This window comes from Callorhinus ursinus, unplaced genomic scaffold (assembly GCF_003265705.2).
Source record: "Callorhinus ursinus isolate GAN/ISIS: 27379988/994484 unplaced genomic scaffold, GSC_fseal_2.0 scaffold5, whole genome shotgun sequence".
Taxonomy (NCBI): Eukaryota; Metazoa; Chordata; class Mammalia; order Carnivora; family Otariidae; genus Callorhinus; species Callorhinus ursinus.
In genome coordinates this window covers 38,389,024-38,402,128 of record NW_027397067.1, presented here as the reverse complement: position 1 = coordinate 38,402,128, position 13,105 = coordinate 38,389,024, and the positions used below count along the sequence as shown (strand labels likewise).

The following is a 13,105-nucleotide window of genomic DNA, read 5'->3' as shown; positions in this document are numbered from 1 at the left end:
GCCCTAGGGGCCTCAGCAGCAGACATTCATGGTATTTGTATCTCATGGTTCACCATAAACATGAGACAATGAGTCTGCAGGACATGGTCTAGCCTATGTATAAATTGGAACCTTCAGGCCAGGATGTACCCTTGAGCAAATTTGAATGGTTGGCAACGCTCAGCACATGAGAACATATTTTCTTAGAAGTTATGTGTAAGGGGAAAAATATATGGCATATATAGTACAATCACTAAAATAATTAAAACTTGGATCCTGCAAAGACAAAAGTTATCACCTGCTTGAAGTATAGCTTTGAAATTTCTGTGTCAATGTTTGAATTAATCTCCCTAAAAGATCAAAGCCTGACACTGACATACTTTCTTTTTTTTTTAAAAAAGGAATTTCATTAATACAATTCAGAAGCCTGTAATATATTTTAGCTCCAAATTAGGTTGAACACCATTATCAGAAAACAGTTACCAGAAAACACTTAAGTGCTTTTACTCATGCATATGTGAAAGTAACTGGTAGAAACCATCACTCCTTTGGACTTATGGTATAAATCATTGCATAGACTTCTTTAGCATTTAATGTAATCTTAATGCTATGTCAAGTAATTTCAACTAATAAATGTATAAATAAAATAACAAAACCAGGCCAAAAAGGTCTATTGAAAACTTTATTTTTCACTAACAGGAGTAAATGTGTTTTGAAAAATTTCTGTGACACCTAATTTTGCAACTATGACTCTTAATAATTGTTCCAAACCTGGATATTGTTAAAACTCTAATAATCACTGTAATGAAGAAATAATCAGCATACATAATGAAGTCTTTGCATCTCAGCTTCCCACATCTGAGCCACAAAAGGAGCCTCTGCTCTTTTTTTCACTTAGATATCATTTCTCAGAATGGTTCACATGGCTTCCTTTCTTCCATGCATGAACATTATTCCCCAGCAGTCATTTAAGAATGCAGCTAATATCTGTGGTCTTTCTCCACCATTACCCCATTAGCTCTGTCCTTCAGTGGTGCCACAATGACCTACAAAGATGTTTCCCCATGGCTTAAGAGCTTTAAGAGCATCTCCTGGCCCGCAGATTAAATCTGAAACACTTTTCCTTCTCAGAGTGCCAATTCCTTCTTGTCTGGGCCATTCTTCCCTTTCCAGATTTTTCTCCTCCTGCTCTCAGCCTTACAACTGACACTTTGGTAACACGAAAATACTTGTCACTCCCATCCAGCATATACTTCCAGGTCTTTACTTATGCATTTTTCCTCTAGTTGGAATATATATCCCCTCATCCCCTTCTTTACCTAACCAGTTTCTGCTCTCCCGTAAAGACTCAGCTCCTGGCTACCTAATCCTTGGAAAATTCCTGGAGCCCACCAAACTAGACTAAAACTCCCTGCTCCACTGTGTTATTCCAAAGGGTTGCGTACATACCTCAGGCACAGTATCTACGATATTATATAGAAGTCATCAGTTAGTGGGTCTACTGTTCCATAAATTATAAGCTGGTTCCATGTTGTACCACCAATACCCAGGGGGTCTTAAGAGTTGTTGAACAGAATGGAACTTCTGACACAGTTATCAGCTCACACTATTTCTGACAACAAAAAACTTAAGCAATTTCATAGGGAATTTGAAATTCCAACGGAAGTCAAGAAATTTACAAACTGATTATATAACAAATTTGCAGCTGCTTGAGGAAAATGAATTTAATCTTTTTTCTTATTAGCTCGCCGCAAAAAAAGTCTGTGCTTAGATGTAGCCCAAGAGCATTTTCTTGGCAAGCTGGCTCACTGCCTAGAACCATGTCAACACTTTGCCTAAAGCAAGACAGTGATTGTTCAAGTAGCAGACACGCTGATGGGTCTCATGGCATGACTGAAAGGATGCATTTTCCACAGTAGAATTCTGTAATCACGACTGTCACAAATAATGTGATTTGGTTCAATTACCCAAATCAAATAGCACATTTCTTTTGTTCTATAAGTAAATTGCTCATCATTTTATAGTTTTAAGTATAGTAAGAATATAAACAGAGACTTTATTAATGCTATGCTAATGCAAAGGAAAGACCTATATATGTAAAATACATAAAATAGATCACTGTACTCATTGATTACTCAGAAAAAAATTCTGTGTCCTGAATTACTTGCATGTCTCACGTAACAGTGATTTGGAGTTAAGTACATCTGAATTTTCCAGATAATCACTGCAGCTCCGCATTGCACTGCACTAATATAAGAATGGCTTAAGGACAATTTTTAGATGAAGCAAACAGAGAAGAGACCTAAGAAACAAGGTAAAATTCTATTTTCTTACTAATGATAGAATTAGAATTATTTATAATTTTTGCTTTTGTTTTACATTCTGCACACTCTAAAGCTACCTTAAGAGGGCTCCCTCAGAGAAGATCACTGTTTTGCAAGTCAATACTCAGTTTTTCAGAGTATTTCAATTACTAAAGAGGGGGTATCTCAAAATTAACCATACAGAATTAAACATTACAAAATGTGCCCTTTGCATATTTCCTCATTCTCTCCTTCATCAGTATGTGCTTGGTCACACCTTCTCTATATCATTTACAGAATCCAATGGTAGAAAAATTTTCTTACTTGGTATTATGTGTATCAATGGTATGGAAGAGCTCATGTAATTCTTCTCCACTCAGAACACCATCTGCAAAATATGCTTTGAATTCTTCAAAGGACAATTTTCCATCATCTGAAATGGGAGGAACAGACAGAAGAGAGGCAAATCATTTCAACTTTGTATAGTTTTATCTTTTAATTTTAAAAACTCTGCCCAAATGCCTATGCAGGGTTAGTTGTGTATGTATACACATTTATTTAAAAAGAAAGAATAATTCAAGGTGTTAAAAAGAAAAGTAATTTAATATCTCTCTATAGTACATAGACTTCAAATGTATACTCCCTGATGAAATAGGTCTACACGGTTTTAAAAGTATGTTTGGGATCATTTATTTCTAGGGCAAACATTTAACAAGCAATTTAACTAAACATGCCAAAAATATATCCACCCAACCAAATAAAAGCCAAAGACAGAGTCAATTATTTAGACATTTTATCTTCATATACAGGACCTAGCAGGTTACAGAATAAATAGTAGATGTTTAATAAGTGTATATTGATTGAATTAATGCTAACATTTAGATTTTGGAATTATTACAATCCAACAAACTGTTCATTCCTTTACTACTTAAACAAATGAACAAAAGTAAATGACAAATCAGGGAGTCTAATAAAAAGAGATAAGAGGTGTAGACATTAGTATGAGTATGTTACACAGTAACACACAGTAAGTGCAATAAGAGATACACTTTGGAACACATGGGAGTTAGGGCAATCAAAGATCCTTTCATTTGGGAGCATGAGGAGTTTTAGTAACTTTTCCACCTGACTTTCTACAACAGGTAAATGTGGATAAGCAGAGATGGAAGAAACACATTAGTAACAGATGAAAATAAAAGATCTCTACAAGATTCAGAAGCGGAGGAGCACCTGGGTGGCTCAGGTGGTTAAGCGTCTGCCTTCAGCTCAGGTCACGATCTCTGGGTCCTGGGATTGAGTCCAGAGTCGGGCTCCCTGCTAAGCAGGGAGTCTGCTTCTCTCTCTCTCTTTCCCTCTGCCCCTCCGCACTGTGCATTCTCTCTCCCTCTCTCTGAAATGAATAATATATATATTTTTAAGATTCTATTTATTTGAGAGAGAGAGAATGAGAGATAGAGAGCACAAGAGGGAAGAGGGTCAGAGGGAGAAGCAGACTCCCCACTGAGCAGGGAGCCCGATGCAGGACTCGATCCTGGAACCCCAGGATCATGACCCGAGCCGAAGGTAGTCGCTTAACCAACTGAGCCACCCAGGTGCCCCTGAAATGAATAATATTTTTAAAAAAAGATTCAGAAGCAGAGAATTTAAGGGAGTGAATGGACATGAAGGAAAAGGAAAGTATCCTTCTTTCTGTGTAAGAGCTGCTTTTCCAGTTATCTTAGGTTAAGTTGCCAAATGACAATGTTCCTCTCCATTTACAAAGAGGCACCAGAGGACTAAAGAGGAAGGGACTTAAGGTCACAAAATTCCTATTGTGTGGTCCCACCAACACCATACTGAACAAAGTAGAATTTGTCTTTGAGAAGAAGGTAATAAGATTTAATAGGATTTGATCTTCAAGACCCACTTGGAGGTTTTTTTTTTTTTCCTCAAAAGATGGCCCACAGACCATTGTGTTCAGTTAAAATGCAAATTCCTGGGTCCTACCAGATCATCTGAATCTCACAGAGGACATGGAGGGGTGGGGCAGTCAAGAAATCAGGATTTTTAGTGACCTGTGAGATTCCGCTTCACACTAACACTTAACATAAAGGACACAATAGGCCTAATCACTGAATGACCTGCTTGTTCAGATAGGGATTTAAAGGCTGTAACATTTTAAAAAATCCTTATTTGTAAAATATAAACATAAAGACCCTTGAGAGTTTTTAAATTGCATATAATTATACTTTTTAACTTAATAGGTGTATTAAACCAATCTTCCAGTTAATTCTTGCCAACAACTAACTGAGCAGACTTAGCATTAGGGGTCACAACAAACCTGATCTGGATCATGCACTGAATGAGGTCCTCACTCCCAGAGGTCCCCTGGATAGGCCTACCTCAGTCTAGCTCACCCATTCAAAGACCACAGCAACTCACTGCAAAATGAAGTTGAATCCACCAGGTTCATCCATTGTCTAATTTTGTATTTCTGCTTTTGGGTGGGCTATTTTAGTGTCATGTCTCAAATAACTATTTTTAACTTTGGCTCCATGTAACCTGATGTATATTCCAGACTGGACATAGTATAGTATCTCTACTGTGTATCTTACTTTGACAAAATAATATTTCACCAGGTTGGGGAACTGGACACAAACCCCACATCTAGGTATAGGAGAGAGAGACAGAGCGAGAGAGAGAGAGGAAGAAAGAAAGAAGAAAAGAAGGAAGGAAGGAAGGAAGGAAGGAAGGAAGGAGAAGGAAAGAGAGAGAAAGAAGGAAGAAAAGAGAGAGAAAGAAAGGAAGGAAGGAAAGAAAGAAGGGAGGAAGGAAGAAAGGAAGGGGGAAGGAGAGAGAAAAAGAAAGAAAGAAAAGAAAAGAAAAGAAAGGGAGGAAGGAAGGAGGGGAGGAAGCAGAAGGGAATGGAAAGGAAAAAGGAAAGGAAGGGAGGAAGGAAGAAGAGTGAGGAAGAGGGAGGGAGGAAGGAAAGAAGATAGAAATCAACTCACTATTTCCAACTCTACTATGGAAATTTATAACAGCTGTAATACATACATATTCATGGTGGAACATGTTTCTTTGGTGAATATTTTTTTTTACCTTTTAATTTATTATTTATTTTTGCATTTTATTCTTTATTTTTTTAACTTTTTTAAAAATTTTATTTTATTGTTATGTTAATCACCATACATTACATTAGTATTTGATGTAGTGTTCCATGATTCATTGTTTGCATATAACATCCAGTGCTCCATTCAATACTTGCCCTCCTTAATACCCATCACAGGCTAACCCATCCCCCCACACCCCTCCCCTCTAGAACCCTCAGTTTGTTTCTCAGAGTCCATAGTCTCTCATGGTTCGTCTCCCCCTCTGATTCTCCCCCCTTCATTTTCCCCTTCCTACTACCTTTTTTTTTTTTAACATATAATGTATTATTTGTTTCAGGGGTACAGGTCTGTGATTCAACAGTCTTACACAATTCACAGCACTCACCATAGCACATACCCTCCCCAATGTCTATCACCCAGCCATCCCTTCCCTCCCACCCCCCACCACTCCAGCAACCCTCAGTTTGTTTCCTGAGAATAAGAATTCCTCGTATCAGTGAGATCATGTGAAACACATCTTTCTCTGATTGACTTATTTCGCTTAGCATAATACCCTCTAGTTCCATCCACGTCGTTGCAAATGGCAAGATTTCAGGGTTTTTTTTGATGGCTGCATAATATTCCATTGTATATATATACCACATCTTATTTATCCATTCATCTGTCGATGGACATCTTGGCTCTTTCCACAGTTTGGCTATTGTGGACATTGCTGCTATAAATTTTGGGATACACATACCCCTTCGGATCCCTACATTTGTATCTTTGGGGTACATACCCAGTAGTGCAATTGCTGGGTCATAGGGTAGCTCTATTGTCAACTTTTTGAGGAAACTCCATACTGTTTTCCAGAGTGGCAGCACCAGCTCGCATTCCCACCAACAGTGTAGGAGGGTTCCCCTTTCTCCACATCCCCGCCAATATCTGTCCTTTCCTGACTTGTTAATTTTAGCCATTCTGACTGGTGTGAGGTGGTATCTCATTGAGGTTTTGATTTGGATTTCCCTGATGCCGAGTGATGTTGAGCACTTTTTCATGTGTCTGTTGGCCATCTGGATGTCTTCTTTGAAAAAATGTCTGTTCATGTCGTCTGCCTATTTCTTGATTGGATTATTTGTTCTTTGGGTGTTGAGTTTGATAAGTTCTTTATAGATTTTTGGGTAATAGTCCTTTATCTGATATGTCATTTGCAAATATCTTCTCCCATTCTGTCAGTTGTCTTTTGGTTTTGTTGACTGTTTCTTTTGCTGTGCAAGAGCGTTTTATCTTGATAAAGTCCCAATAGTTCATTTTTGCCCTTGCTTCCCTTGCCTTTGGTGATGTTTCTAGGAAGAAGTTGCTGTGGCTGAGGTCAAAGAGGTTGCTGCCTGTGTTCTCCTCTAGGATTTTGATGGATTCCTGTCTGACATTTAGGTCTTTCAACCATTTGGAGTCTATTTTTGTGTGTGGTGTAAGGAAATGGTCCAGTTTCATGCTTCTGCATGTGGCTGTCCAATTTTCACAACACCATTTGTTGAAGCGATTGTCTTTTTTCCATTGGACATTCTTTCCTGCTTTGTCAAAGATTAGTGGACCATAGAGTTGAGGGTCCATTTCTGGGCTCTCTATTCTGTTCCATTGATCTATGTGTCTGTTTTTGTACCAGTACCATACTGTCTTGATGATGACAGCTTTGTAATAGAGCTTGAAGTCCAAAATTGTGATGCCACCAGCTTTGCTTTTCTTTATCAACATTCCTCTGGTTATTCGGTGTCTTTTCTGGTTCCATACAAATTTTAGGATTATTTGTTCCATTTCTTTGAAAAAAGTTGATGGTACTTTGATAGGGATTGCCTTAAATGTGTAGATTGCTATAGGTAGCATTGACATCTTCACAATATTTGTTCTTCCAATCCACGAGCATGGAATGTTTTTCCATTTCTTTGTGTCTTCCTCAATTACTTTCATGAGTATTTTATAGTTTCCTGAGTACAGAATCTTTGCCTCTTTGGTTAGATTTATCCTAGGTATCTTATGGTTTTGGGTGCAATTGTAAATGGGATCGACTCCTTAATTTCTCTTTCTTCTGTCTTGTAGTTGGTGTATAGAAATGCCACTGATTTCCATGCATTGATTTTATATCTGCCACTTTACTGAATTCCTGTATGAGTTCTAGAAGTTTTGGGGTGGAGTCTTTTGGGTTTTCCACATAAAGTATCATATCATCTGCAAAAAGTGGGAGTTTGACTTCTTCTTTGCCGATTTGGATGCCATTTATTTATTATTTATTTATTTATTTATTTATTTTAAAGATTTTATTTTATTTATTTGACAAAGAGATAGAGAGAGAGCACAAGTAAGCAGAGAGCCAGGCAGAAAGGGAGAAGCAGGCTCTCTGCTGAGCAGGGAGCCTGACGTGGGGCTCGATCCCAGGACCCCAGGATCATGACCTGAGCCAAAGGCAGCCGCTTAACCAAATGAGCCACCCAGGTGCCCCTCAGATGCCTTTTCTTTTTGTTGTCTGATTGCTGTGGCTAGGACTTCTAATACTATGTTGAATAGCAGTGGTGATAGTGGACATCCCTGCCGTGTTCCTGACCTTAGGGGAAAAGCTCTCAGCTTTTCCCCATTGAGAATGATATTCACTGTAGGTTTTTCATAAATGGCTTTTATGATATTGAGGTATGTACCCTCTATCCCTCTACTCTGAAGAGTTTTGATCAAGAAAGGATGCTGTACTTTGTCAAATGCTTTTTCTGCATCTATTGAGAGGATCATATGGTTCTTGTTCTTTCTTTTATTAGTGTATTGTATCACATTGATTGATTTGTGGGTGTTGAACCAAGCTTGCAGCCCAGGAATAAATCCCACTTGGTCATGGTGAATAATCCTTTTAATGTACTGTTGGTTCCTATTGGCTAGTATCTTGGTGAGAATTTTTGAACATGAATCCATGTTCATCAGGGATATTGGTCTGTAATTCTTTTTGATGGAGTCTTTGTCTGGTTTTGGGATCAAGGTAATGCTGGCCTCATAAAATGAGTTTGGAAGTTTTCCTTCCATTTCTCTTTTTTGAACAGTTTCAGAAGAATAGGTATTAATTCTTCTTTAAATGTTTGGTAGAATTCCCCTGGGCTTTTGTTTGTTGGGAGATTTTTGATGACTGCTTCAATTTCCTTAGTGGTTATAGGTCTATTCAGGCTTTCTATTTCTTCCTGGTTCAGTTTTGGTAGTTGATACATCTCTAGGAATGCATCCATTTCTTCCAGATTATCTAATTTGCTGGCATACAGTTGCTTGTAAAATGTTCTCATAATTGTTTGTATTTCTTTGGTGTTGGCTCCTCTTTCATTCATGATTTTATTTTATTTATTTCAATCATTTCTCTTTTCTTTTTGATAAGTCTGGCCAGGGGTTTATCAATCTTATTAATTCTTTCAAAGAACCAGCTCCTAGTTTCGTTGATCTGTTCTACTGTTCTTTTGGTTTCCATTTCATTGATTTCTGCTCTGATCTTTATTATTTCTCTTCTCCTGCTGGATTTAGACTTTATTTGCTGTTCTTTCTCCAGCTCCTTTAGGTGTAGGATTAGGTTGTATATTTGAGACCTTTCTTGTTTCTTGAGAAAGGCTTGTATTGCTATATACTTTCCTCTTAGGACTGCCTTTGCTGCATCCCAAAGATTTTGAACAGTTGTGTTTTCATTTTCATTGGTTTCCATGAATCTTTTTAATTCTTCTTTAATTTCCTGGTTGACCCATTCATTCTTTAGTAGGATGCTCTTTAGCCTTCATGTATTGGAGTTCTTTCCGACTTTCCTCTTGTGATTGAGTTCTAGTTTCAAAGCATTGTGGTCTGAAAATATGCAGGGAATAATCCCCATCTTTTGGTCCCAATTGAGACCTGATTTGTGACCTAGGATGTGATCTATTCTGGAGAATGTTCCATGGGCACTAGAGAAGAATGTGTATTCTGTTGCTTTGGGATGGAATGTTCTGAATATATCTGTGAAGTCCATCTGGTCCAGGGTGTCATTTAAAGACTTTATTTCCTTGTTGATCTTTTGCTTAGATGATCTGTCCATTTCAGTGAGCGGGGTGTTAAAGTCCCCTACAATTATTGTACTGTTGTCAATGTGTTTCTTTGCTTTTGTTATTAATTGCCGTATATAATTGGCTGCTCCCATGTTAGGGGCATAGATATTTACAATTGTTAGATCTTGTTGGATAGACCCTTTAAGTAGGATATAGTGTCCTTCCTCATCTCTTATTATAGTGTTTGGTTTAAAATCTAGTTTGTCTGATATAAGGATTGCCACCCCAGCTTTCTTTTGGTGTCCATTAGCATGGTAAATGGTTTTCCACCCCCCCACTTTCAATCTGGAGGTGTCTTTGGGTCTAAAATGAGTCTCTTGCAGACAGCATATCGATGGGTCTTGTTTTTTAATCCAATAAGATAGCCTGTGTCTTTTGATTGGGGCCTTTAGCTCATTTACTTTCAGGGTAACTATTGAAAGATACATATTTAGTGCCATTGTATTGCCTGTAAGGTGACTGTTACTGTATATTGTCTCTGTTCCTTTCTGGTCTATGTTACTTTTAGGCTCTCTCTTTGCTTAGAGGACCCCTTTCAATATTTCCTGTAGGGCTGGTTTCCTGTTTGCAAATTCCTTTAGTTTTTGTCTGTCCTGGAAGCTTTTTATCTCTCCTTCTATTTTCAATGACAGCCTAGCTGGATATTTTTCTCATTTGGTGCTCTGAATATATCATGCCAGTCCTTTCAGGCCTGTCAGGTGTCTGTGGATAGGTCTGTTGCCAATCTAATGTTTCTACCATTAGAGGTTATAGACCTCTTGTCCCGAGCTGCTTTCAGGATTTTCTCTGTCTCTGAGACTTGTAAGTTTTACTATTAGATGTCGGGGTGTTGACCTATCTTTATTGATTTTGAGGGTGGTCCTCTGTGCCTCCTGGATTTTGATGCCTATTTCCTCCCCCAAATTAGGGAAGTTCTCTGCTATAATTTGCTCCATATACCTTCTGCCCCCCTCTCTCTTTCTTCTTCTTCTGGGATCCCAATTATTCTAATATTGTTTCATCTTATGGTATCGCTTATCTCTCGAATTCTGCCCTCGTGATCCAGTAGTTGTTTATCTCTCTTTTTCTCAGCTTCTTTATTTTCCATCATTTGGTCTTCTATATCACTAATTCTCTCTTCTGCCTCACTTATCCTAGCAGTTAGAGCCTCCATTTTTTATTGTACCTCATTAATAGCCTTTTTGATTTCAACTTGGTTAGATTCTAGTTCTTTTATTTCTCCAGAAAGTGTTTCTCTAATATCTTCCATGCTTTTTTCAAGCCCAGCTAGTATCTTTATAATCATCATTCTGAACGCTAGTTCCGACATCTTACTAATGTTGGTATTAATTGGGTCCCTGGCAGTTGGTACTGCCTCTTGTTCTTTTTGTTGAGGTGATTTTTTCCATCTTGCATTTTGTCCAGAGGAGAATAGATGAATGAAAGAATAAAATGCTAACAGGGTAAAAATGATCCCAGAAAAATATACACTAAACAAATCAGAAGAGTCCTGAAACTGGGGGAAAAGAAAGGGAAAGAAAGAAAAAAAAAGAATATGATCAAATATGATCAGGCTGGTGAATAGATCAGTGCCATACACTAGATTTTGGGTGTTTTTGTCTGTTAGAAGAAAGTGCCTCCCAAAATTTTAAAGAAAGAAAAACTTATATAAGTACAAAAATAAGGGTAAATACAATGAAGGGATGGAATATGACTATAAAGATAAAATTATAAAAGATTTTATAAAAGGAATTGATATGATAAGATGTTGGTTGAAAAAAGAAAGAAGAGAAATTAAAAAAAAGGGAGAGAATGTGATCAGGCAGGAGACTAGAACAAAGCCATACACTAGAGATTTAGGGTATATTTTGGTCTGTTAGAAGAAACTGTATCCCAAAATTTTAAAGAGAGAACAACTTATATATATACCAAAAATAAGGTTAGCTACTATGAAGGGAAAGAATATGACTCTAAAAATGAAAAATAAAAAAAAAAGTTTAAAAAAGGGATTGATGTTGGTTGAAAAAGGGAAAAAGAAAAATTAAAAAAGAAATAGAAAGAGAAAAAAAAGAAAATTAAAAAAAATTAACTTTGAAAGACTAAAGAATCATGGGAAAGAAGCCATGAATTCTATGTGCTATATTCCCCTAGCACCAGCATTCTGCTGTTCTCATTGATCGGTAAACTTGGTCTTGGCTGGCTGTTCTTGCTGATCTTCTGGGGGAGGGGCCTGTTGCTGTGGTTCCCAAATGTCTTTGCCGGAGGTGGAATTGCCCCACCCTTGCAGGTCCCGGCTAAGTAATCTGCTCGGGTTTGCTCTCAGGAGCTTTTGTTCCCTGCAAGCTCTCTGTACAGCTTTGGAGGACCAGGGTGAAAATGGTGGCCTCCCAATCTCCGCCCGGAGGAGCTGAGAACTCGGGGCCCCACTCCTCAGTGCGCCCCCAGAGAAAAGGAGTCAGTCACTCCCGTCTCCCCGGTCTCCAGCCGCACTCCGTGCTCACCGGCCTGTGACCGAGCGTTTCTATCTCCGGCACCCGACCCCGTGTGGAGTCTCCAAACCCAGCAGATCCCTGCGGTGTGCTCCCACGCCGCTCCTCCCCGGGGGAGGAAGGGGCGTCTCCCCGGATCTGCTGCTTGTTGGGTCCCTGCTGGAGGCGCAGTGGCCCGACTGTGCTGCAGATCACGGTTTATGGCAACCCCGAGCTGAGAGCCCGCGCCTCGGCTCCGTCTCTGCAGCCGGCTTCCCCGCTCCGATACCTGGGAGCTCTGCCGCACACAGGCACCCCCGGTCTTTCTGTGACCCCGAGGGTCCTGAGACCACACTGTCCCGCGAGGGTTCTACCCCCCGCTTAGCCACTGGAGCAACGTCCCTCAGCGGAGCCGACTTTTAAAAGTTCCGATTTTGTGCTCCGCGGCTCTATCACTTGCCAGAAGCGGCTGAGGGAGGCCCCCTTCCCCGCCGTCTATCCTCCCGAGTATCACCTCGGATTCACTTCTCCGCACGTCCTACCTTCCAGTAAGTGGTCGCTTTTCTGGTCAGAGAGTTGTTGCTATTCTTTTCTTCGATCTCCTGTTGAGTTCGTAGGTGTTCAGAATGGTTTGATCCCTATTCAGCGAATTCCTGGGACCAGACGAAATCCAGGTCTCCTACTCCTCCGCCATCTTGCTACTCCTCCCCCCTTTGGTGAATATTTAATGATTCTCAGGTAAGCGGAACTAGGCTATTATAGAACTTAACCTGCCTGTACACCCTATGGACAGTGTGAGCCTCTGTAATACTGCTTTATAATCACCATAAGTAAGTAAGCTCAAGTGACAATGTAAATACTAGCAAATAAAAGCACTGAGCAAATGCTCTGATGATTCTATGGGTCTAAAAAGGCTTTTTTTTTTGTAATTCTTATTAGAAAAAAATATAAAAAGAAAAAGGAGGCATTCAATTATAGTCCTGACTTGAAGGATGGAAACTATATTTTAAAGCCAGTTTCTACCACATCGAAGACTCCTGGAAGTCTTAAATTCAGGCTACCATACTTTTAAATAAGCAATTGTAAAGAGTTACTTTAGAATATTTCTAGACTAATGGCTTAATATTGAACAAAAGTATTACAGTTTTTGTTTGTTTTAAGGAAAAGGAGACAAAATACTTCTTTCTAGTGTGCTTCCGTATTAACAATCT

The 13,105-nt window shown here is 39.0% G+C and overlaps 1 protein-coding gene across 1 annotated transcript in view; it reads right to left on the bottom strand.

Annotated features, from left to right (window-relative positions):
• NECAB1 (N-terminal EF-hand calcium binding protein 1) overlaps nucleotides 1–13,105 on the bottom strand; it is a 190,620-nt gene that overhangs the window by 135,471 nt on the left and 42,044 nt on the right. Inside the window, exon 3 of the mRNA XM_025871486.2 lies at nucleotides 2,607–2,715. Within this exon, the coding sequence (XP_025727271.1) occupies nucleotides 2,607–2,715 (109 nt within the window). The remainder of the gene's footprint in view (nucleotides 1–2,606; nucleotides 2,716–13,105) is intronic.